A 26,057-nucleotide genomic window follows, 5' to 3' on the forward strand; every position below is an offset into this window, starting at 1 on the left:
AGATAGAGAGAGAGAGAGAGAGAGAGAGAGAGAGAGAGAGAGAGAGAGAGAGAGAGAATATCCAGGATTTATATCCCCCGTTTTTACAATGATTGCATGCACGGGGTTTTGAGAACCCTTAAACTATGTTTCTCTCTAGTATTGTTGGTTATACTGTGTATAGCACTCATAACCGCCGAGAGTGCAGTAGTTAGAGGAGTACCTATTAACGATAGGACAGCATTATATATGTGGACAGTTCTTCGTACACATATTATCTGTTTCCTCGCGTTAAAAATCCCAACAAACTTAGGTGGCCCGTCCGGGTATCGATCTCGGGTTATCGTACTCGAAAGCCGACAACTTAGCCTTTCGGCCACCGAGGCCCCATAGAGAGAGACAGAGAGAGAGAGAGAGAGAGAGAGAGAGAGAGAGAGAGAGAGAGAGAGAGAGAGAGAGAGAGAGAGAGAGAGAGAGAGAGAGAGAGAGAGAGAGAGAGAGACAGAGAGAGAGAGAGAGAGAGAGAGAGAGAGAGAGAGAGAGAGAGAGAGAGAGAGAGAGAGAGAGAGAGAGAGAGAGAGAGAGAGACAGAGAGAGAGAGAGAGAGAGAGAGAGACAGAGAGAGAGAGAGAGAGTAAATTTTTCACTGTTTTCATTAAATGAATTGTTTTTTTTCATTATAAAAAATTTTGTTATATTTAAATACAATAATTAATTAATATATTCAATAGATGTACTTTTTTTATCTAAAATAATTATCTATTATTTATTTATCACTTTAAATTATAATTACGGTAACAATAAAAAAATTAATTCCTTTTTTTTAAAAAAAATATTTAAGAAAATAAAACTTATATATAAAATAATTATTTGAATTATAATTAAAAATTAGAGATCATTTTTTGAGATAAATTTGTATTTTTTCTTTCAATTTGATTGACAGTATTGATAGTAATAGATAATAGTTTTGATATAAATAACATACAAATGATGTAATGTTGAACAACTAATGTCTAGTGTTTGAAGTTTAGGTAGATTTTTGTGTAAATCAATAACAAATTGGCGATCAATTTGCGAATAATAAAGTGTTAAATAAGTCCATGAATTAATTGGTTGTAATGTTTCATATAATTTAGGATAAATTACTTGATTTAGATTATAAGTGATTTGCAAATTCAGATCCAATCGTTTCAATTGTTTCATTAGTTTGATGGCATTGTATGTCTCCTCATATTCAACCACTGAATAGACAACTAATTTCAAACTAAATGACTTTAATTGTTGACAATTGTTGGCAATTTTCATTAACGGTTCGCCAATCGAGTTGTTTAGTAATGTATAAAATATTAATACCAATTGTTGCAGTCGTTGTAATCGCTGGCCAATTACAGAGAGTACAGACATAACAGTTTCCTCAGTATCTGTACTATTGATATGTAGTTTAAGACATTTTAGATGATCACTGTTTCCTGCTATGAATGTCTCAAATTGTTTGATCTGATTGTCCAGTCTATGGCATGTAAATCGATGCAAACCGTTGACCAGCAATTGGTCGCCGCTAACCGTATAACTTATTTTGCCAACCGTTAGATCCGTTAGATTAGTCATCGATGACAGGTATGGCTTCATTGGCTGGCAATCAGTTAAGCTATAAATCGTTAATTGTGTAAACATTTCCGTAAATTTTTGACACCAAAACTTTATATCTTTGCCGTTCATACCGTTGGTCAGGCAATCGATTCGCCGGAGTAGTGGCCAAAGTTTACGCCGCCGCCGACGGTGAATGGCTCGCAACACATCAATCTTATGGTGATTAGTGCATCTAATCTCAACTGTATGAACATTGGGACACTTCTTCATCAGTGACGACCACTTTTGATGATTGACACAAAAATGATAGGAGTTTTTCATGAAAAATATCTTAGTTTTGATTATCAGTACCAATACTTTGTCATCAAATATGATATGTGTTTGCCGTTGAATACCCAACGACTGGAACCGTTTCGATACACACTCTAAGCGTAGCTGATCTTCAAATGGCAGATATCTTAGTATAAGTTCTGACAAATTATCGCCAAAACGATCAAATGATTGATTATTATTTGTGTCCATCACTTGATCTCTATATAACTAAACAATTATTAGTATTTAATTAAATACAAATCAATAGACCAATTGTTTCAACAACAAAATATGTATAGTTTTATGACTGAAAATATATGGATAACTATTTAGTAATAATTATTATTTATTTTTTGTTTGTAATAAATTAATAACAGATATTAATACTACTGTTTAGTTATAAGTTTATAACAACTGTGTAAACACTAAAACAAAAAATAATTTAATATTTATTTTTTGTTTAATGTTTACATAGTTTCCATAGAAATCCATAATTTTGATTAAGATATAAAAAATAAATAAAATATATTATGAAATAAAATTTAAATTATTTATAAGTAAAATCATTGACTAAAAACTAACTTTTAGTAAAACTTCAAAATAAAACAAAATATACGATAATTTTTTTATTTAGGATTTTTACTATAAAATTTTTCATAATTTTTTTCATCATATATATACTATAGTTTATTTAATAAAAAAAATATGACATTTAATTAACAATTTTTAAAATAAACATTATACATTATTGGTTCAAATAATCACATAATTTATTGCACAACAGTATTATATTATTATAAATGTTTGAAAAAATTTAAAAAATCATTTATTAGTAAATTATATAAAAATAATACTATAATAATAATAATAATAATAATAATATACAGGTAATAGAAAATAATTTTATCACATATAGTCCTATAGTGTTTATACACATAATTTTAATAGTTTTCGCAATAAATAGATTTTTATATCATTATAATTCATGTAAAGAGTTTGTTTGACACTTATTTTGATTGACTGTAATTTCGGACAACCGATGATCACTTGATGGACATCCGTATCACTAATAACTAAATCATTATTATTAATAGAGATTAATAATGTGGTCAACGATTTGAGTCGTGCTATATATGACATACAAGTGCAGTCAAATACACTACCGTTCGGGTCATTGATAGATAGGTATTGAAGTTTCGGTAGATTTCGATAGAAATGTGTGAAAAATTGTTTATCAATTAGTGATAACTCGAGCGACAAATGTGTCAATTGTGGCCAACAGTTGTCCGGTTTGATTGTTTTATAGAGTTTGAAGTCAATCAGTTGATTATTATCAATGTTATTCAGATAATGTCTAAGATTCAGATCCAATCGTTTCAAATGTCTCATCTGTTTGACGGCTCTGTATGTTTCCAGATAGTTGTCCAACGAATCAACTGTTATACGTAACCAAAGATACTTAAGTTGCCGACAATTGTTGGCAATTATCGTCAATGACTGGACAATCGAGTAGTTTATTGGATAGAAAAATAGTATTTCCAATCGTTGCAGTCCTTGTAATCGCCGACCGATATGCGTCAGTACATTGACAACAGTATCAGAGGTATCGGTAAAATGAAAACTAAGTGAAACAATCTGAAGATTACTGTTACCATCGATGAATGCCTTGAATTGGATCACTTGATTGTTGAGTGAATAGCAACTGAATCGACGTAAACCTTTGAATATCAATCGGTCGCCGATAAACGTATGATCTAATTGGCCAACCGATAGATCACGCAAATTGGTGATCGATGGCTTCATTGGCTGGAATTCATTTTCGCCGTAAATCGATAACTGTGTAAACATTTCGGTAAACGATTGACACCAAAACTCGATGTCTTTGCCGGTCATACCTATAGTCATACAATCGATTCGCCGTAGTCGTGGCCAAAGTGTACGCCACTGACGGTGAATGGCACGCAATATATCTGTTCGGTAATCTTCGCACGTAATCTCAACGATGGAAACATTGGGACACTTCTTCATCAGTGATCTCCACTTAGTTGTTGAGAAATAGTCTTTGAAAAAGTAAAACCATTTAGTTTTCATTATTAGATTTGCTTTGTCTTTGGCTGTAATCCGTGTCCTCTGTTGAATACCACACGACTGGAACTGTTTCGATACACACTCTAAGCTTAGCTGATCCTTAAGTGACAGTTGTTTTAGTATGAGTTCCGCTAAATCATCGCCGAAACGATCAAATGATGACTTCTTATTGTTGTTTTTGTTCATCACTTCAAGTGATACTTATTGTTGTTATTGTTATTAAAAAAAATTCAGTATTTTATTGCCAATCAATAGACCGGTTATTATATCGAAAAAGTTATTCAATTGTTGTATATATGATAAACAATTTTTTTTAGTAAATCATTAATAATTATTAATTATTTCTATGGAAACTGTAATTAAAAAACAGTAAATATTATTTATTTACTGTTTATTAGGTTACAGTTTCCATAGAAATTGTTTAAACAAATTAAAAAATCTATTGTAGAAAGTTATACTGTATTTTTAAAAAAATATTAAATTATTGTTTTAATTATTATTTGTTTTTTTTAAATAAAAAAAGTTTATTTAATAAATTCTAATTTATTTTTCAATTACTAAAAATTAATTAAGAAATTAACTACAAGTTTTAAAGTCTACACAACAAATGTTTAGTTTTTTAAAAATTATTAACGCATTTAACTTTAAATATTTAATTAATTTTGTTTATAATAATTGTATAATGTACGGTTAGCAAATTATATAAAAATTATTTCAGTTTTTTTTCAATTAATATAATAATGCAAATATATATATATATCAGGGTTAAGCAAGGTTTTTAGATTTTAGGGAGGGTAGGCTTGGGTGAAATTTACAAAATTCTTGGGAAATATAGGGTGAAGTGTAGACTTTTATTGCATTATTAAATTGCAATTTTTCAATTTGATCAACAAATCTGGGGGAGTAAAATCAAAAAATTATTTTATTATTCTATTATTTTAATATTTTAATATTTTATTAATTTTATTATTTTATTATTTTATTATTTTATTATTTTATTATTTTAATATTTTAATATTTTATTAATTTTATTATTTTATTATTTTATTATTTTAATATTTTAATATTTTATTAATTTTATTATTTTATTATTTTATTATTTTATTATTTTATTATTTTAATATTTTAATATTTTATTAATTTTATTATTTTATTATTTTATTATTTTACTCCATTTCTCATCTCTTTATATTCTTGAATGTCTAACCAATTTGATGACTGCATTTTCCGTGAGTAAACATTTCATTAAAAGTAATACAACTACTACTACAACATTTATTTGGTTGTTTTTTAAGACAACGTGCACCACCCGGTAGACAGGTTTCATCATCATCTAGAAAATGATAATTTTTAATCAAAAATAAATATATTAGTATAATTATATATATATATAGATACAGTAATTAATGGAAAGTATAAAAATAATAATTTTATTATATTTAGTTTTTATTTTAAATATATTAGTAATATTAAAAGTAATGTGATATTTAAAAAAAAAAAATATGAAAAGTTTTGTTTACTGAAATCTATAAAAGCCTTTTTAGTCTGTGTGTGTGTGTGTGTGTGTGTGTGTGTGTGTGTGTGTGTGTGTGTGTGTGTGTGTGTGTGTGTGTGTGTGTGTGTGTGTGTGTGTGTGTGTGTGTGTGTGTGTGTGTGTGTGTGTGTGTGTGTGTGTGTGTGTGTGTGTGTGTGTGTGTGTGTGTGTGTGTGTGTGTGTGTGTGTGTGTGTGTGTGTGTGTGTGTGTGTGTGTGTGTGTGTGGCATATTTTTGCGAAGTTTAAAATTTTGAATATAAATTCGGTTAGACTACTAATAATAATGTATTGAAAAGTTTCATCAAAAAATGATCTATCTTTTCGGGAACATATAGAAAATGGCGGCCAAAGTAAAAAAAAAATTAGGTAAAAATTTTAAAGTTTAGAATTGTATAGAGCATCAAAAATAATATATAATATATCAGCATTATTTTATTTTTCAATAAATGTCAGCAAAATTATGATTATAATTTTATAATCTACATGACTTTAGTTAAGTATATTTTTTCATACTGAACCATTTGATCTGCCACATGACTATAGTCATTTTTTTTGTCATATCAGGTCAATTTATACCCTATATGAAAATATTTAAATTATATATATATATATATTTGACCAGTTTTTAAGGTTATTATATAGCCGCTAACTAATGCTTTTCAACCTATTTATGTTATTCAAGATTTTATCTTAAAATGTTTTCTAGCATTCTTAACTGGTTTCAGCTAAAATATATCGATTTGATAGATAGAATTCACACACACAAAAAATTTAACAAAAAATTATATTTAAACATTTTTCAAATTATATTAAAAAACATGTTTAAAAAAACTTACGATATATTAAATTTCTTATTAAAGACTGACTTAACAATTAAATTAATTTTTTTTTTAAACTGATGATATTTATTGATACAATTTTTTTTTTATTTATAAACCCGTTTTTTTTTAAAAAAACAAGTTTTTGTTTTTCATTTTAAAAAACAAATTCATTATAAATATTACATTATATTTTTCTAATATTAATATTTCAATTAATAAATTAACAAATGGTCAATTTTATGTATATTTACCACTATTGACTAATGGTCAGTTTCATTAAATTTTACTTAAAATTATTTATTCAATATTAATTTAATATATTTATCATTTTTAACGATAAATTTTTTCAAAAGTTACCAATGGTCATTTATATAATTTTGCCAAATTGTTGACGATTGTTAACTTTTGAAAAATGTATCGTTAAAAATGATAAATATATAAAATTAATATTGAATAAATAATTTTAAATAAAATTTAATGAAACTGACCATTTCTTAATTGAAATATTAATATTAGAAAATTATAATGTAATATTTATAATGAATTTGTATTTTAAAATGAAAAACCAATTTTTAGTTTTTTCAGACTTTTCAAAAAAACCAAAAATTTTTATTATTTATTTTTATTTGAAAAAATTATTTATTATACATATATTGTATATTAAATAAATAAATTATACATGCATGATAATAATTTTTTTATAATTATAGAATTCTATTTATTTACTTATTTTTATTATTAGAATTATAATTATGTCAACCATTTACTAGACGACTGCATATTCCGTGAGTAAACGGTTCATTAACATCACAGATACCGTTACAACATAAGTGTTGGGTTTTTAAAAAACATTTTGTATCAACCGGTAGACAGGTTGTAGTCTCAACTAAGAAAATTAATAAATAATATCATTATAATTATATATATATATATAGAATTACTGGATAATAAATTTCTATTTGAACTTTAAAAAATTTCAATGTCATTTTTATTTTTTTAAATTTATTTACCACTATTTTTTTAATCAAAAAAAAACTTTAAAAATTTGCAATATTTCCTTTTTGGATTCATATTTCCAATCAATGTTATTATAGTATTAAATAACATGGATTTTTTTTAGCTTAAATATAGATAGAATTCCCCCAAAAACATTTTTTTAATAAAATTGAATAGTTTTCAAGTTAGGTATTATATATACCTTATATTATATATATACAGTATATATACTATATATAATACATAACTTGAAAACTATTAAATTATAATTTTATAAAAAAAATTTAATGAAATTTAGTGATACCATTGTTTCGATATTTATATAAACCCGAAAAACATTGCTGAGTTGTTTTTTCAAATAAGGATTTAAAGCCCTATTAAGTTATAATATTTTTTTTAAATAATATTTTGAAAAATATATTTTAAAACTTAATATTATTTTATTAAAAAAATTTTTTTTTATACATACTATCTTCATCATCATTACCACCAGCTTTAATTTATTATTCATCCAAATTAACATTGTTGTTGTATATATATATATACAGTATATAATAAATAAATTATACATGTTAAACAATTTTTAATAATAATAATAATAATTTTTTCATGTAATTTACCAACCTTGTTTTCTTCGATTTGCTATCAATTCATTGGTCACTACACGACCGCACTCTCCATGTGTAGTCGATCCGTCAAATTCACAAACACCGTTACAACATAAATGTGCCGTTTGTTTGTTGCATGGTGCATCAAATGGCATACAATTTGTAGCATTTTCATCATCACCATCTAGAAAATGATTGATTTTTTTTTGTTTGATTTGTTATTTTGTTTTAAATAAAATAAATATATCAATTATTACAATTAATATACAATTACAATATTACAATATTACAATTAATGGACAATTTTTAAAATAAAATTAATTTCTATATGTTTTGAATAGTTTTTATTTAAAAATTATATTTTTTTATTAACCACTTTCTTAAAAACAAAAAAACTTTTCAATGTTTCCATTGGATTCATATTTCCAAAAACAATGACATTACTAATTAAAATATAGACAGATTTCATCTATAAAATAAACATAATTTTTTTTGAATAAAATTATAATTCAATAGTTTTCAAATTATATATATACAAAAATAAATATGTTTAAAAAACATATCATATATTAAATTTTCTATTAGAAGACTGACTTAACAATTATACTAAACTTTTAAACAAATTTTAATGATACAATTGTTTTATATATATATATTATACAGTGTATATATACATTGCAAAGTTTTTTTTTAATATTTTGATAAGCATTGCAAACCTCTATTAAATTATAATACTTTTTTTTTTATTTTAAATAATTTATTTAAAACTAAGATTATTTTAATTTTAAAAAATTAATACAAACTGTTATTTGTATTGTCATTATTGCCACCATTGCCCTCATTATTGCCACCATTATTGTCATCATCATTGGCCATACAATTGTTTGCTAATAAATCTATTATAACAATCATCATAACTATTAACATAAATAGTTTACTAAAAATTAATAATTTCATTGTAGTTAATGTTAATTGATAATTGTTTTATTTAAATATATATATTTATAACAAATATCTATTATACAGTATATTTAGATTAATTAATTTATAGTTTTTAATTTTTTAATTTAAAGCAATTGTTGCTAACTGTAAAACAATATTTTTAAAGTAAAAAATTAATAATAAAATATACAGCAATATGTTTTTTTTGGTGAAAAGTATTGGCACATTTAACTTTTAATCAATTCAATTAATTTTGTAATTAGATCAATTTACAAATAATTAAATAACAAATCAATTAATTAATAATTACAGGTTAGCAAATAGAAATTTTGAAATTATTAAAAAAAACTAATATTTTTTTAACTATTTTAAATAAATATGATATTGCAATTATATATTTTTTATATAATTAATTTCAATGTTATATAAATATTTTGGATTTTGACAAAAAAATCATTATTTTAAAACTGTTTTTAAGATAAAATGTTAATAAAACTATTAATTAGTGTATTATTTAATTAATCAATATTATTATATAAATATATTTTAAAATTAATAAATTATAAACAATATAATAATAAAAATTTAATAAAATATTTTTTTTTAGTATGATATACGATAAGTAATTATTTATTAATTAATTATTTTTCTATAAGCATTAAAATGTGTGATTTAGATATAATTTTTATAACAATACTATATTTGATAATAATATTGATAATAAAACATTATTTTTTTAGATAAAAAAAAGTTCAATATTGTAATTGAGATCGTAATTACATGTAATTAAAAAAAATTAATAATTAAACTGCTAAAAATAATAATAGCAATTATTTACAATAAGTTATAAAAGATACATTTTATATTATATTTAATTGTGTCTAAAATATTATGTCATATATTGAATATAATATGATAATATATATATATATATATTTTTTTAATTAATATTTCTATTAAATATTTCTAATATTTTTAAATTGTTAATATATTTACTTAATAATTTGAATATTTACTAAATCAGTAGATATTATTTTTTATGATTTTCAATTGTTTTTTAGATATTTACTTAATTTTACAATATTATTTGTAATATAAATTTGCATTTTATTTATTAATTATTTTATTTAAAATTTTAAATCAGTAAAACACTTTTTATTTTATTAGTTTAATAAAATGTTAATACAAAAATAAATAAATAATATATTTATTGATTAGTAAATAACATTACTAATTATAGTTATTTTTAATAATAAAAAAAGATTTCCAAATATAAATGAAATCACATATTTTCAATAATATTAATTAACAATAATTTGAAAAAAATATTTTGAAATTAACTACAAAAAAAGGTTAATTAAGTAATAGTACTCTAAAGTACTATTATATGATTTATTGATATACATATACAAAAACAAAATTTATTTAGTAAATTATGAAAGTCATCATATTTTCTTTGTTTGCATAAAATCAATGGTTAGCAACTGTACTGTATATAAAAACAATTGAATTACTATTTAATATATATATATATATACAGTATATATTGATTTTGTTTGAGTTAAAAATATTTGAAATACACTGTTTAAATAATTATAATTAAATTAATATTTTATTTTTTAAAAAAAATTATCCATAAAAATGAAATCAATTTTAATTCTAACTGTTTGCATAATACTGGCAATTGTCTGTATTCAACAAACTAATCAATGTAATGTATAATCATATAGTTTATCATAAACTATAAATTAATTATTATATATTTTTTAAAAAATGTAAACTTTTATATTGTAATTTTTTTTAAATTCTAACTTAAAGTATTTTATTTATTATATAGACTTGAATTTACTAAATACTTAATCAATTTACTGTACAGTTAACGTTTAAATAATGTATAATATTATATATATATATATATATATATAAATCTATATAATTTATAGCTCCTACTTGTCCTGATCCTAATGCCAATTGGGCTGACTGCAAGTCCAACTGTCCGCCTACCTGTGCCAGTAGGTGTAATCCATTAAGTTGTACACAAGAGTGCAAAACAAAGGGATGTCAATGTAAATCGGGTTATTTGGTCGGCAATAGCGGCAAATGTGTAACCGAGGATCAGTGTACTAACAAATGTTAAATACAATAATTTTTTAATTGTTTTGTAATTTAAAAAGTATTATTATTCTTATAAAACATGTTTAAAAAAAATAATAATAAATTCAATTTTATTTCAAACTATTTTGTTTTTTTTATAAATAAATTGTTTATATTAATATATATTTTTTAATAATAATATTATTATTATGTTTTCAACAAAAAAAAACATTTACAGTACAAATTGTTGCACTCATTGTAATCGCCAGATAAGCAACAGCAATTTAAATTAAATAAAATGTTAAAACTAAGAAAATTATTAATTACTAATAATAATAATAGTAGTAATAGTAAATTGGTTAATAAAAATAAATGAAAATTCATTTTAAATGTTAATATATTAATTAATATATAATTTTTAAAAAACAAGTCTTAAGTTATTGTAAATATTGTACGTTTATGTGATTTAAGTAAAAATATTAACTATATACGGTAAATATAATATTTATTATAAATATTTAATACAATTTTTTAATTAAAAAGACAACAAAATTTATTTATTTAATTACTATATAACTTTTAAATAAATATTTCAAAGCAATGCTTGCTGTACAATGATTTTGAAAAAAAATAAATAGTAAAATATATTAAAAAATTATAATTGAATTTATAGTGCAATAAAAATTATTTTTATTATAAAAATTTATATTACATATAAATATTATAGTTATATTAATTTAATTAGTTTTTTAATTTTATTAATTGTGTCTAAAATTTTATGTCATATATTGAATATAATATAATAATAAAGTTTTTTAATTAGTATTTCTATTAAATTTTTCTAATACTTTTAAATTGTTACTATATTTACTTAATAATTTTAATATTTACTAAAACAGTAGATATTATTTTTATGATTTTCAATTGTTTTTAAATATTTACTTAATTTTACATTATTATTTGTAATATAATACTGTATAAATAAATTTGCATTTTATTTATTAATTATTTTTATTTTAAATCAGTAAAACACTTTTATTTTTTTATTAGTTTAATAAAATATTAATACCAAACAAAATAATAATATATTTATTGATTAGTAAAAAAACATTATTAATTATAAGTTATTATTATTTAAGTAATTATTAGTTATTTTTAATAATAAAAATGATTGCCAAATAAAAATGAAAACTCATTTTTTAAATAGTAATGTTCATAATTAATAATAATAATAATAATAATGACAAAAAAATATTTTGAAATTAACTACAAAAAATGTTAATTAAGTAATAGTACTCTAAAGTATATTATATGATTTATTGATATACATATGCAAAACAAAATTTATTTAGTAAATTATGAAAGTCATCATATTTTTTGTTTGTTTGCATAAAATCAATGGTTAGCAAATGTATAAATATATAAAAACAATTTATTTACTATTTAATACATTGTATATACTGTAGATATATTTATTTTGTATCAGTCAAAAAATATTTGAAATACACTGTTTAAATTTTTTTTATAAAAGTTAATTTTTAAAAAATTATCTATAAAAAAATGAAATCAATTTTGATTCTAACTGTTTGCATAATACTGGCAATTGTCTGTATTCAACAAACTAATCAATGTAATGTATAATCATATAGTTTATCATAAAGTATAAATTAATTAATATATTTTTTTAAAAATGTAAACTTTTATATTGTAAATAATTTTTTTTATTAAATAATTATTTTTTAATTCTAACTTAAAGTATTTTATTATAGCCTAGAATTTACTAAATATTTTACTAATTTACAGTTAACCTTTAAATAATTTATTGTTATTTATTTATTTTTTATAAATATAATCTATAGCTCTTCGTTGTCGAGATACCAATGCCATATGGACTGACTGCAAGTCCAACTGTCCGCCTACCTGTGCCAGTAGGTGTAATCCATTAAGTTGTACACAAGATTGCAAAACAAAGGGATGTCAATGTAAATCGGGTTATTTGGTCGGCAATAGCGGCAAATGTGTGACTGAAAAACAATGTACTAACAAATGTTAAAAACAAATACAATTTTTATTCATATATATATTTATATTTTATTTGATATTTTATAACTATTTTTCATATATCATAATTCAATAATAAATATTAATTGTATACAAATACAAATATAAATCTATTGATAATTTTTGTTTAAGTAATTTAAATAAATAATGATTTTTTTTTGAAAAACACATTTTACTATTTTAAAAAAATATATAATACAATGAAATAAATAAAATATTTTAATGTCTGACACAAAAACTGACTTAAGGTGCCAAACATTAGTTATCAAAATATTTTGAGTTTCACTTAACATAACTGTAACAAAAATTTTCACTATTGATCGAAATGTTTTTATAAAAAAACTATTAATGAATTAATTTTATATATTTTTTTAAGTATCATAAATATGGCGACATATGATTTTCTGTCATTTTGAGACTTTTATTTTTTTATATAAGTTACGATATAGCCGTTATTACTATACAAACTAATGGTTTTAAAAATATTTATGATATTCAAGTTTTTTTTCTGGAAATGCTTACGAGCATTCTCAACTGGTTTTTTTGATATATATATATATATATAAATCTATATAATTTATAGCTCCTACTTGTCCTGATCCTAATGCCAATTGGGCTGACTGCAAGTCCAACTGTCCGCCTACCTGTGCCAGTAGGTGTAATCCATTAAGTTGTACACAAGAGTGCAAAACAAAGGGATGTCAATGTAAATCGGGTTATTTGGTCGGCAATAGTGGCAAATGTGTTACTGAGGATCAGTGTACAAATGTCAACAAATGTTAAATAAAATTTTGTCAAACATAACTTTTAAATTTCAATAGTATTTTTATTTTATTTTTACAGATATGATTTTTTGTGTTAAAAATTTCAAATTGTCTATGTTAAGTTAACATTGTTAACATACTGTATATTTTTCATAATAATAATAAATGCATTTAATTTGTGATGATATAGACATCACTACCGTTACCCATTGTCCATAACAAAGTCGATTTTGTTATGACGATATTAAAACACATTTAAAATTTATTAATTTTATTATAATTAATTATATTTGATATTATTTCCTAATTTTTTTGTTGTTTAAAATGAATTATAATTTATTATTAATTATGTAAATAAGTTAAATTAATTATTACTATGTTTTATATACTGTGATTATTAATACATGTAATCTATCTTAGTTTTTTATATTTTAATTTAATATAATTGGAAATTTGTTTATTAAATTTTTAATTTTTTAAAATTTATTTTATTTTTGTTATTGTGGTTATTTTAATAAAAAATAAGCTACATAGATATTTATAAAATGTTTTCATTTTTTATGTACATTTGGCAATTCCGGCTTTTTCAGTACACAAATAACAATTAATTGATATCAATTTGCGGAACCCGTTGATCACTTGACGGATAACTATTTCATTACTAAATATAAGTCTATTTTGTTTAAATTAAATTAGCAAACAATTGTTTTTTTTCTATTAAACTGAAAAGTCATCTTATTTTTTTCAACACTAAATTCAATGTTACCAAAAAAAAAATGGTATTAAAACTTATTATTTAATAAATTTTTTAATTCTAATAATTTTCAACTAATTTGTAATTTTCAAATTAATTTTTACTTTTTTACTAAAAAAAAAATATATAAAGATGTTATTAATTGTGATTTTACTCATATAAATAAATGGAAAGTTTTGTATAGTATTAATACATTTTTTTTAGGTAATTACTAATTAGACAAAAATTTATATGTTTTATATAACTTCTAATAAAATTTATTAATTTTTATAAAAACAAAACTATTTACACAAAAAATGCAATATAATTGTGAGTAAGCAGTTATTAACAATAATCATACAATAATTATGTATAATATATAAAAAATAATTTATAATTTGATAATTATTTTTTTTAAATATTAAATTAAGTTATAGTAATTTGTTTGTGTATTAGTGTAATACTGTACTAAAATCTAACAATTATTATTATTATAGCTTAAAACATGGCATCAAATAATGATTTCTACGATGAAGTGAGAAACTCGCGAAACTTTACCGGAAAAGTAGTATTGGTTACGGGATCTGGTGTTGGTATCGGTGCTTCAATTGTCAAGTTATATTCAGCACTGGGAGCTAATGTGGTGATCACCAGTCAAAATGCAGATGATGTCCATAAAGTGGCTGTCGAAGCGCAACAGTTATCACCTAAAAAACTTAAGGTATTTATTAATTATAGATTTTTATTTAAAAATCAATAAATTATTACATTATTATTAAATTAATTTTCTGTATATTATATTTTAATAATATAATTTATAGTTATTTTTATATAATGATATAACTTGTTTTTTAATAGAGTAGTTAAAATATTAATATAATATTAGTTTTTAAAAAATATATTTTTTCATTATCTATGTTATGTATGTTTAGCCATTAGAAGTGATCGCAGATCTAACCAAATCGGATGAATTGAAAAACTTATTAAACAAAACCATCAAAACATTTGGCAAATTAGATATTTTGGTCAACAATGCCGGCAGTATATCATACGCTCCTATAGCTGATCCTCTATTTATTGATAAACTCAAGTCAACCGAAACACTTGATATCAATGCAACACTAGAGCTGACACAACTGGCCATTCCTTATCTGGTGAAAACCAATGGCAACATTATTATGATTACAGCAACTATTACTGATAGACCGGTAATTATTATTATTAATATTATTTATATTACCGTAAATAAAAAAAATATATGTTAATTTAAATATACATTCATATAATTATTTATTAATTTAAATATATATATATATATATATATATATATAGTTAAAAGGTTATCTTGGTTATATTATTGGTAAAAGTGCATTGGAGCAAGCCACCAAGGTACTATCAATTGAATTGGGTAGTCAAGGCGTACGAGTTAACTCAGTTAGGTTAGCTATTCTGTTGATTTAATACATTTAATTTATTACAATTAAATCATAACAACAACAAAATTATAAATAATATTTAATAAAATTTCTATCAAATCCATAGCCCGGGTGAAGTTGACTCTAAGACCGTAATTATTGAGTCAACACTTTTAGATCGGTCAGCAAAACAGACACCACTGGGCAGAGTAGGTGATCCCCGAGATATTGCCACTGCTGTTGTCTTCCTGAGCTCATCGGACGCCCGATTCATAACCGGTCACTGTTTGGTAGTCGACGGCGGACTTCAATATAATATGGATTCAGAATATTTGGAAAATTATAACTTTTGATTGATTTCTATGTAATGTTTATCGAGTTTTAGTAACTTAAATATTTTTTTTTTGTTTAATTTATTATTATAAGTTCAATTTGAATAACAAAAATAACAAAAATAATAATAATAAACAAATTTACTATAATAATAATTCTAGAATATTGTTGTTTTTTTAAATAAATTTTTTATATTAATTAAATTATGGTAAATAAGTTATTACTCTAAATAAGTTAATATTTTTGAAAGTTATTTTTAATTATAAAAATTTTATCTTATTTTTTTACACCCAAACTTTTATTTTTCTTTTGAACTTTTTTTTTAAAAAAAAAATTTCAAACAAATAGCAATTTATCTGTAATACACAGTTAAGTCTCTCTCTACTCAATATATCTATTATATGATATACAATATATACTAGTATATATCTATATTTGTAAGGTTATGTTTATACTGTATGTACTTATTATTGATAATATTTTTAGATTTAATTAACAAACAAAAAACTAGTCATAAGGTTTTTTTTAAACATGAATTAAATATGAAACTTGCATTTATATATAAAACATATTTCATATTTATTATTCAATTTATTTTAACTTTAACTCTCATCACAATCAATATCTATTTTCAAATGTCCTTCAATTTACATAAATAGTAGACTATTTATATTTGATTTGTATTAAACATTTGATCAAATGATATCACTATAAATATATAATTATAAGATTTGACAAACTTTTTTTGTTGTTGATTAAATACATCAAATGCTATTGCAATTAAAATGTTTTAAATTGTGTAATAATATTTGATTATACAATATATTCAATATATATATATAAGTGCCAAAATATATATATAATAAATTATATTAGTTTATAATATAATAAAAAAATATTAAATAAAATTTTTAGTTGTATGTTATATAATATCAATATATATATAATATATATAATACAATTAGTAGAATTAGTGCCTTAAAAAAAGTTTATTCAAATGTGATAATATAGTATATGATTGTTATTAAATATATTATAAGTAGTAATTATTAATATATATAAAAAAAATTACTGATAAAATAATGAATATATTAAATAGTCTATCGATTATAAAGTTATTAATATACAAGAATTGGTTGATCCGTTATCATCATAAAACACCATTTATTTTATTATTTTTATTACCAATTATAGTGACCACTATTATTGTACTGTTGACTGGTGTTACCCGACATAGAAATATCAATGAATTTAATTCAAGACTAAATTCACCAATAAATGTGACAACAATTAATGCAACGTATTTTCAAACAAAAAATCTACTAAAAGATAACATTTTAGTTAGAGATTATCGTAATCTAACAATTGTTTTCTATCCCAATAATAACATGACTAATAAACTAATGGATAAAGTAAATGATTATTTGATGAAATATTTTGCTAAATATAATAATTGGCAAAAAGCTGTACCAATCAATGATAGACAAGATTTGATTAAATTGATGAAACAATTTAAACTGCAAGCAATTAATTCAATTCATTCAAACAATTTGAAACAAACTAATTATTTAGTTGGTATTGAATTGACAAATATTGTTGAAGAGGAGGACGACATCGACATCGACAACAAACTGCCCAAACATTTGGATTATAAAATTACACTTCAAAGCGAAGATTATCGTACAAATTATAATCACTATTTAGTTATCAATGATTATAAAAATTTTCCACCAAAATATCACAGTGGTTATTATGGACGACTAGATTTTGCACAAATACAACTGATCATTGATCTGGCATTCATATCGTTGGTTACCAACGGATCAGTTGACTTAATAACACAACAACAACAAAATGTTGAATTTTTTACACAACGTATGCCATTGCCATCGATGACTGTTTTGGAAAAGTTTGAAAATTCATATTATCTATCAGTTTATGGTAATAATCATATAGTGACAGCTATTTTATTGTTTAATATGACAATCATGTTATCGGTTATTATTAAGCGAACCGTCGAGGAAAGGCAGACCCGTATAACCGATTATTTACTACAATTGGGTGTCCGTAGACATGAGCTATGGCTTAGTGTTATATTGGATGGACTGATAGTTATTAGTTTGCAACATATTGTTGTGACTTTGATTTTAATGATAGATAATTGCGAGTTTGTCGACGAATACAGTCGACAGGTTATACTGTATTCGTATTCACTTTTGTACGGAATGTCAATCACATTATTTTTGACATTTTTATTGCTATTTCTCATCCAATGTATATTATTTGTATGTTTTATATCTGTATTTTTCCGCAATCCTAACCTAGCAGTTGTTGTGACAATGATTTTATGGATCATTACGTTTGCGATACCGATTGGCCTGTTGTTTGGCTTACTAGGTATGGGTAGACCCATGTTGTCGTATATGGGTTTAGAAACTATGACCTGTCTATTACCTAATTGTGCACTATTTTGGTTTATACACATATGTTTTGGATTGGATCAAACGGCCCGATCGGGTGCCGATTGGATACATATAAATGATTCCGGTTTTATTTTTGATGAAATGACTATAAGTCATATATTTTTAATGATGTTTATATCATATTTTATATACAGTTTATTAATTTGGTATTTTTCATCAGTCATTTCACATAAATATTCAATAAGTAAACCATTTTACTTTCCGCTTAAATATTTTGTTAATTTATTCAAAAATATTTTTGTTGTAAATAAGTGTCAGAATAATAATAATAATAATGATAATCAAGATATAAATTTTGATGACAACAAACACGGAATTATAGATATAAAACATTTAAATAAAAAATATAATTCATTATTTGGATTCAAAAGTGATAATAATAATGTACTCAAAGATATTAATTTAAAAATCAATAATAAATCTATTGCTGTGATTCTTGGACCAAATGGTTCGGGAAAAACAACATTAATCAACACAATTACCGGTAATTTTATTGTTTAATTATTATTATTATTATTTAATTTTAATATTTATAATTTTCTCAATAATTTAATTTAACATTTATAATTTTAATATTTAATTATTTAATATATCTGCAGAAATATATGTGACTTATATTATCAATAAATTAATATAAATTAAAAACATATTTAATATATATATATTATTTTAATTTGAGTTTTTTATTTTGGGTTTTTTATTATTTAGATTTAGCCAATTAATTAATATGAATTATATGTATTTAATATTTTTTATTTTGAAAATTTCAATTCAATATTTTAGGTTTAGTTGACTATTCGGGTGATATAACCATTGGTGGTCACGATATCAGCCGTGAACAACATTTAGTACAAAACATGACCGGAATCTGTCCACAGGATAACGTCTACTTCAAGTTTCTCACTATTAGTGATCATTTGACGATATTTTCACGTCTCAAACAACTCATACGCAATAATAATGACGGATATACTGATAAACAGTTGATCCAACTCTTGGATCTTAACAAAGACGTCAACAAAGAAGCCTATCAGCTGTCGGGCGGAACATTGCGTCGACTTGTTTTGGCCATTGCTTTCATCGGTCCCAACGATGTCCTGATATTAGACGAACCGTCAGCCGCTTTGGATCCGAAAGTTACCCGAAAAGTCTGGGATCTAATTAGAGATTCGCGAAAAAACAAAACCATTTTAATAACAACACATCATTTGGATGAAGCAAATCTATTGGCGGATCAAATCAGTATTATAGCTAAAGGAATGGTATGTTTTAATGGATCAACACTTGATATGAAAAAACAATTCAATTCAGGATATCAGTTGAAAATATGTAAATCTATTGAATATGAAACTGACAATCAAATCACTGAAATTATTAGAAAATATACTAACATTAAGAAAATTAGTAAAAAATGCTTAATTGATACCCAACAAGAAGTTAATTATGAACTAAATTTTGAAGACAATCATAGATTTTATGAAATGTTCAGTGAATTGGAGGAAAATAAATCAAATTTAGCCATAAATGATATTTCATTAGATATGCAAACACTTGAGGGCTCGTATGCAAAGATTATCAGTGAAAACAATTTTCAAAACAATTTAAATGAAAATTATTTTGAGACCGAAATCACCGATGAAGACAATAATTTTATTTTAGAAAATAATACAATAGTTTCTAATAATAATAATAATAAACTAATATCTCAACAATTAAAACCATTAGTATATCAATTATATGCCATATTTATTAAACGATTACTTTATTTATCGATGAATATCACTCAACTCATAACACTTGTAATAATTCCTATATTGACTATTATATTGCTATTTATATCATTGAAAATAGTTTACAATCTATCCATATATGATAAAGAGCCTATTTGTTTGAATAGTAATCAATTATATGGCAAAAATAAACTCGGATTTATTGATTCAAACAACAATACAAACTTTGAAAATGCTTACACAAGTGTCTTGGATGACAATAATTTGGATAAATTGATAATTTCTAACCACAAATCAGATGATGAAAATATACAAGATTTTCTTCTAGAATATTCTACTATTGGATATATTAATTATTTTAAAAATTTATTATACGGTGTTTCAGTTAATTTTGATACTAATAATAATAATAATAATATATTGAAGAATATAACGGTTTGGAGTAATCATTTAGCTATACATTCATTGCCTATTTCAGTAAATTTAATGACAAATTCATTGTTAAAATATTTAACAATAAACACATCAATTGATTATTCAATTAGTGTTACAAGTGATCCATTGAAGATCAATTGGTCCGGTAATGAGTTAAATAAATATTATAAACGTGTATTTAATTTCGATGTATTAATTGGCGTCAATTATCTAACATTTATGTGTTTATTCACATTTATGTCGTCCACATATGTATTATTGCCGATAACTGAACGTAAAACACAATTCAAATTACTTCAACTAATGTCAGGACTCAAACCCATAACCTATTGGTCCCTTAATTTATTATTTGATTTAATACTACATTCATTGTTGTCATTAGTATATGTATTTGTATATTATATGTTTGATACGGATATGATATTTATTGGACCCGAAAATCATTTTACAGCCATATATCTGACATTTGTTTTCTATGGATTTTCATTCATACCATTTGCATATCTAATATCATTTATATTTTCAAAACCTAGTTCTGGTTTTACATTTATATCACTTTATAATATAATTATTGGATCACTGATTGAATTAATTCAAATGAATCTATCATATAGACCCAGGTATGCATGGTTTTTAACCCATAAGTTAAGGACAGTTATCTTAGAGTTGACTGCTTTTCTATCGCCTAATACCATATTCCTTAATTGTATGCATTATCTGAATCAAGTATTCAATCAAAATAATATGTGTCCGGATTATATGAAACTAAATGAATCGGAAAAACAATTACAATACAATTGTATGGATAATAATCGATATACATATAATATATGTTGTTTACCTCAATGTAATCAAACATACAATTATAATATCGACAATGTATTCACAATTTATAAATTTAGATATTATAATATTCCTCGATGTTATTACTCAATCAATGTCTATGATTTTATATTTAATTATTTCATACGATTTATAATTTATGGTATTTTATATATAAGTATTGTACTAATTATTGAAACAAAATATTATAAACGTATTTTTAAACTAATTAAAAGTTGGAAATTGTTGTCAAAAAATTTGAACGAAGAAATAAAAGAAATACCATTAGAAGACTTAACACTTGAAACAACACCAGATCTAAGACAAGAATATGAAATGGTTTCGAAAATTATCAGAAATAATGACTTAAATAATGTATCACTTGTTGTAGAAAATCTCAACAAAATGTTAAACAAAACGACAATTATTCCTAAATCCCTATCATTTGTGGTCAATAATGGAGAATGTTTTGGATTATTAGGTATTAATGGTAGCGGAAAAACAACAACATTTCGATTGCTTACCGGAGATCTGGAATTAGATTCAGGCAATGCCTACTTGGGCTCAGCTGAAGCTAACCTTTTAACAAATAGACGACAATTTTTCAGTCAAATCGGTTATTGTCCACAAAATGACGCCCTTTTAGATCGACTGACCGGAAGACAAACCATAATATTCTTTGGCCGACTCAGAGGTCTATCAAAAGCGTCGTTAATTAGATTTATTGATAATATATGTCAAAAGTTTAGTCTACAAACTATAATAGATAAGCGATTGTCGACTTATAGTGGCGGCAATCGCCGCAAACTATCGCTGGCCATTGCATTGATTGGATCGCCTCGACTGCTACTACTGGACGAACCGACCAACGGTGTTGATCCCGATTCACGGCTGAATATCTGGCAAATACTAAGACAATTGATTAGTGAATCAAATATTTCTATACTATTATCTTCGCATAATATGGAAGAATGCGAGACATTGTGCTCTCGATTAGCCATTTTGTCAAACGGTGTCATCAAAACAATCGGATCTCTACCACAACTGAGAAAATCATTTGCCAATGGATTTGATATAATATTAAAACTAAATTGTGATTCAAAAAGCTATGATCATATTAATGATGAATTAGATTCAAAAATGAAACAACTATTTGGCGAAAAATCTATTATTAATAATAAATATTCAAATTCAGGTGTATTTTATTATCATCTCATTGGAGATGATTTGAAATTATCGCAAATATTTCAATCGATGCAATCAGTAAAACAAGATTTCAATTTAGAGGACTATATGTGTGGTAATAGTGGTCTTCAACAGGCGTTTCTCGCAATCACGACATTCAATACTTAACTATAATATTAATAAACATTTAATAAATTAATAAATCTGTATAATATCTCATATAAAATCCATAAAAAATTAAGATTATGTTTCTTAATATAACATAATATTATAAATAATTTTCTATAATATAATAAATTCATTTATTCATTGATGGACTTAAATATTAGATGAATTGCAGTTTGTTTTTTTAAATTATTTAGTTATATAATCTAATATTAAAATACAGGTATTTTAATATTATATATAATATCTGTAAATAGCATTTAATAGTATATATCGCACAAAAAAATCATTAAATTTAATTTATTAGTGATATTGTTGTTGTTGTTGTCGTTGTTCTCATTGTTTGTAATATTTCTTCACTTATAGTTTTTTTTGGCCATTGATTGACAATGAATTCAATTTGCGGCATCCGTTCATCACTTGGAGTACATCCGATTCATTGATTAATATATTATTATTTCTGGTATTAATACTTAATGTCATCAATGATTTGAGTCGCGATATAAATGACAAACATATTCCGTCAAATAGTTTAATCGCTGAATGAATGTATAGATATTGAAGTTTCGGTAGATTTCGGTTTAAATCAGTAAAGAATTGGTAATCCAAATGTGATAACCGAAGTGTCAAATGAGTTAATTGTGGCCAACAGTTGACCGGTTTGAGTGTTGTATAGAGTTTGCCATCAATTACTTGATTATCATTATTATTGTCGACGACTTTAACGCAAAGATCCAATCGTTTCAATTGTTTCATTAGTTTGACGGCATTGTATGTCTCCATATAATTGACCACTGAATCCACTTTCATATATAATTCAAATGACTTTAGTCGCCGACAACTGTTGGCAATTGTCATCAATGGCTGGACTATCGAGTAGTTTATTGTTGCCATAAATTTTAAATCCAATCGTTGCAATCCTTGTAATCGCTGGATAAGTGATAGCAATGGCTTAACAGTATCAACGCTCAAATTGAATCCGGAATACAGTTCAAGAATATTGAGATCACTGTTACCATCGATGAATGTATTGAATCGGTTATACATATTATCGTCAAAAAAGCTATTGAATAGACGTAACCTATTGACCACTAACTGGTCGCCGATAAATACATCATTTATAGTAAAAGCGTATAATTCACATAAGTTGGTCATCGATGACAGGTATGGTTTGATTGTATTGAAAGCAATATTGTTTGTAAAACATATTCTTTGAATTAATTTTGGAAACATTTCGCATAAAAACTGTATGTCTTCGGCAATCATATCGTTGAAACTGCAATCAATTCGTCGCAATTTTGGTCAATAGTCAGCCGAAAACCGATAAATGGTTCGCAAAATTATTATCTGTCGCTTTCGAGTCCAATAGAGTTCAATGGTCTGGACATTGGGACACTTCTTCATCACTGATAACCACTTATTACTATCGAAATACTTTTTACGCGAAAGACTTAAAATATCCATTACTCTAATGTTAGTCCGGCGTTGAATACCCGACGACTGGAACTGTTTGGATACACACTCTAAACGCAACTGATCTTCAAGTGATAGATATGTTAGTATAAGTTCAGCCAAATCATCGCCGAACCGATCAAATGATGACTTATTATTGTTGTTCATCACAAGTGTTGATACCATTGTTGTTGTGATGGCTATTGAAACAAATGAAATGATAAGACAATCAATTAATAGACCGATTGTTATGTAAAAACAGTTTTATTTTAAAAAAATGATTAATACTTACAAATATAGCAATAATTTTATATATGAATAAAACACAACAAAAGTTTTATTGTTTTTCAAAAAAAATGAATAATATTTACAAATATATTGCAATAGATTTATAAATAAAATAAAAAAAAATAATTTTTTTTAAAATTTGTTTTGCAAATGTATTGTAAAGTAAACTGTATTTTTAATTCAATTGAATATATGAATCATTCAATCAATCAAACCGTACGATACATACAAACACATTGAAACACACAATCAGTTTGTGTTTTATTAATAATACTATATATTATATGATATATTAAATTAAAATGTTTTTCAAATTTAATGCAAATATTTTTGTTGTCAACTAATTGTTGTTTACTTTTACTTTTATTATCCATAGAAACCATACAAACAAACAAAACATATGTAGTAAAAAGTTTTTATTATTAAGTAAATTACAATTTTATATTAAAATTAATTCAACAAAAATTATATTATCATTATAGAAATAAATTATTTTTTTTAAATGATAATTAATATATTTTTATGTTACTTAATAATAATCAAATTTTATGGCGGCGGTTCGGAATATGGACTGGGTGAAAATAGGTGGGGGTGATACATTTTATAAAGTTTATAAGGTGTAAAGTATATATACAAAATTCCAATAGTCGGAAATCAATAATAAAGATTTTTTTATTCAAATAATTTTTTTATGTAATAGACCATAATGATAGATATAATGATAGACCTAACCTAACCTAACCTAACCTAACCTAACCTAACCTAACCTAACCTAACCTAACCTAACCTAACCTAACCTAACCTAACCTAACCTAACCTAACCTAACCTGACCTAACCTAACCTAACCTAAATTAACCTAATCATCGTACCTAGCGCGCTACCGCGCGCCATTCACTTAACCTAACCTAAACTAAACTAATCCTTATTTACATTGATATACTATACTATAATATATTATACTAAATGTTGTTGACCCTCTAATTTCTTAACCTTTCATTTCCGACTATTGACATTAATATATGTTATTCCCTACTATCTAATGGACTGTTCGGTATATGGACTGCGGCCTTCGGCCGCAGTCCATATACCGAACTCTAGCCAATTTTATTACAATACTATATAATAGGATAATAAAACATTAGTAACTTTACTGGTATACCAGTTTACTATAGTTTAGTAATTATTAATTAAAATATTTAAAATAAATTATTATTAACTATATATT

At 23.8% G+C, this 26,057-nt stretch overlaps 4 protein-coding genes across 4 annotated transcripts; 3 read left to right on the forward strand and 1 right to left on the reverse strand.

Moving 5' to 3' along the window:
• Positions 1–5,144: 5,144 nt before the first annotated feature.
• Positions 5,145–8,836, reverse strand: LOC128960013 (putative uncharacterized protein DDB_G0288959). The gene is made up of 4 exons (XM_054306075.1): positions 8,733–8,836; positions 7,946–8,113; positions 7,791–7,814; positions 5,145–5,302 (listed from the first exon to the last, which is right to left on the reverse strand). Exons 1-4 carry the CDS (start codon positions 8,803–8,805, stop codon positions 5,172–5,174), a joined length of 396 nt encoding a protein of 131 aa, XP_054162050.1. The 5' UTR covers positions 8,806–8,836; the 3' UTR covers positions 5,145–5,171.
• Positions 8,837–12,363: 3,527 nt separating this feature from the next.
• On the forward strand, positions 12,364–13,809 carry LOC128959730 (serine protease inhibitor swm-1-like). The gene is made up of 3 exons (XM_054305734.1): positions 12,364–12,376; positions 12,825–13,001; positions 13,610–13,809. The coding sequence occupies exons 1-3, from the start codon at positions 12,364–12,366 to the stop codon at positions 13,807–13,809; spliced, it is 390 nt and encodes a 129-aa protein (XP_054161709.1).
• Positions 13,810–15,015: 1,206 nt separating this feature from the next.
• LOC128959731 (3-oxoacyl-[acyl-carrier-protein] reductase FabG-like) lies at positions 15,016–16,291 on the forward strand. Its single transcript, XM_054305736.1, has 4 exons — positions 15,016–15,244; positions 15,456–15,731; positions 15,856–15,962; positions 16,066–16,291. The coding sequence occupies exons 1-4, from the start codon at positions 15,029–15,031 to the stop codon at positions 16,289–16,291; spliced, it is 825 nt and encodes a 274-aa protein (XP_054161711.1). The 5' UTR covers positions 15,016–15,028.
• Positions 16,292–17,564: 1,273 nt separating this feature from the next.
• LOC128959732 (phospholipid-transporting ATPase ABCA3-like) lies at positions 17,565–23,116 on the forward strand. Its single transcript, XM_054305737.1, has 5 exons — positions 17,565–17,571; positions 17,844–18,389; positions 19,538–20,961; positions 21,025–21,539; positions 21,978–23,116. The coding sequence occupies exons 1-5, from the start codon at positions 17,565–17,567 to the stop codon at positions 23,092–23,094; spliced, it is 3,609 nt and encodes a 1,202-aa protein (XP_054161712.1). The 3' UTR covers positions 23,095–23,116.
• The last annotated feature ends 2,941 nt before the right edge of the window (positions 23,117–26,057 follow it).

This window comes from Oppia nitens, unplaced genomic scaffold (genome assembly GCF_028296485.1).
Source record: "Oppia nitens isolate AA-2021 unplaced genomic scaffold, nextdenovo-longstitch-racon4-pilon3 scaffold4_pilon_pilon_pilon, whole genome shotgun sequence".
Classification (NCBI taxonomy): domain Eukaryota; kingdom Metazoa; phylum Arthropoda; class Arachnida; order Sarcoptiformes; family Oppiidae; genus Oppia; species Oppia nitens.

Bases quoted from the DNA above. Each gene is read 5' to 3' on its own strand.
- LOC128960013 (XM_054306075.1), bottom strand. From the start codon at position 8,805: ATGGCCAATGATGATGACAATAATGGTGGCAATAATGAGGGCAATGGT. The intron at 8,114-8,732 runs GTTTGTATTAAT...ATCATTTTCTAG, and splicing joins TAATGACAATACAAATAACA to ATGGTGATGATGAAAATGCT. The intron at 7,815-7,945 runs GTTGGTAAATTA...AATAAATTAAAG, and splicing joins AGCAAATCGAAGAAAACAAG to CTGGTGGTAATGATGATGAA.
- LOC128959730 (XM_054305734.1), top strand. The intron at 13,002-13,609 runs GTACTAACAAAT...TATAATTTATAG, and splicing joins ATGTGTGACTGAAAAACAAT to CTCCTACTTGTCCTGATCCT.
- LOC128959731 (XM_054305736.1), top strand. From the start codon at position 15,029: ATGGCATCAAATAATGATTTCTACGATGAAGTGAGAAACTCGCGAAAC. The intron at 15,245-15,455 runs GTATTTATTAAT...ATGTATGTTTAG, and splicing joins TATCACCTAAAAAACTTAAG to CCATTAGAAGTGATCGCAGA. The intron at 15,963-16,065 runs GTTAGCTATTCT...TCAAATCCATAG, and splicing joins GTACGAGTTAACTCAGTTAG to CCCGGGTGAAGTTGACTCTA.
- LOC128959732 (XM_054305737.1), top strand. The intron at 20,962-21,024 runs GTAAATTTAATG...ATTGATTATTCA, and splicing joins TACATTCATTGCCTATTTCA to ATTAGTGTTACAAGTGATCC. The intron at 21,540-21,977 runs GTATGCATGGTT...ACTAATTAAAAG, and splicing joins AATCTATCATATAGACCCAG to TTGGAAATTGTTGTCAAAAA.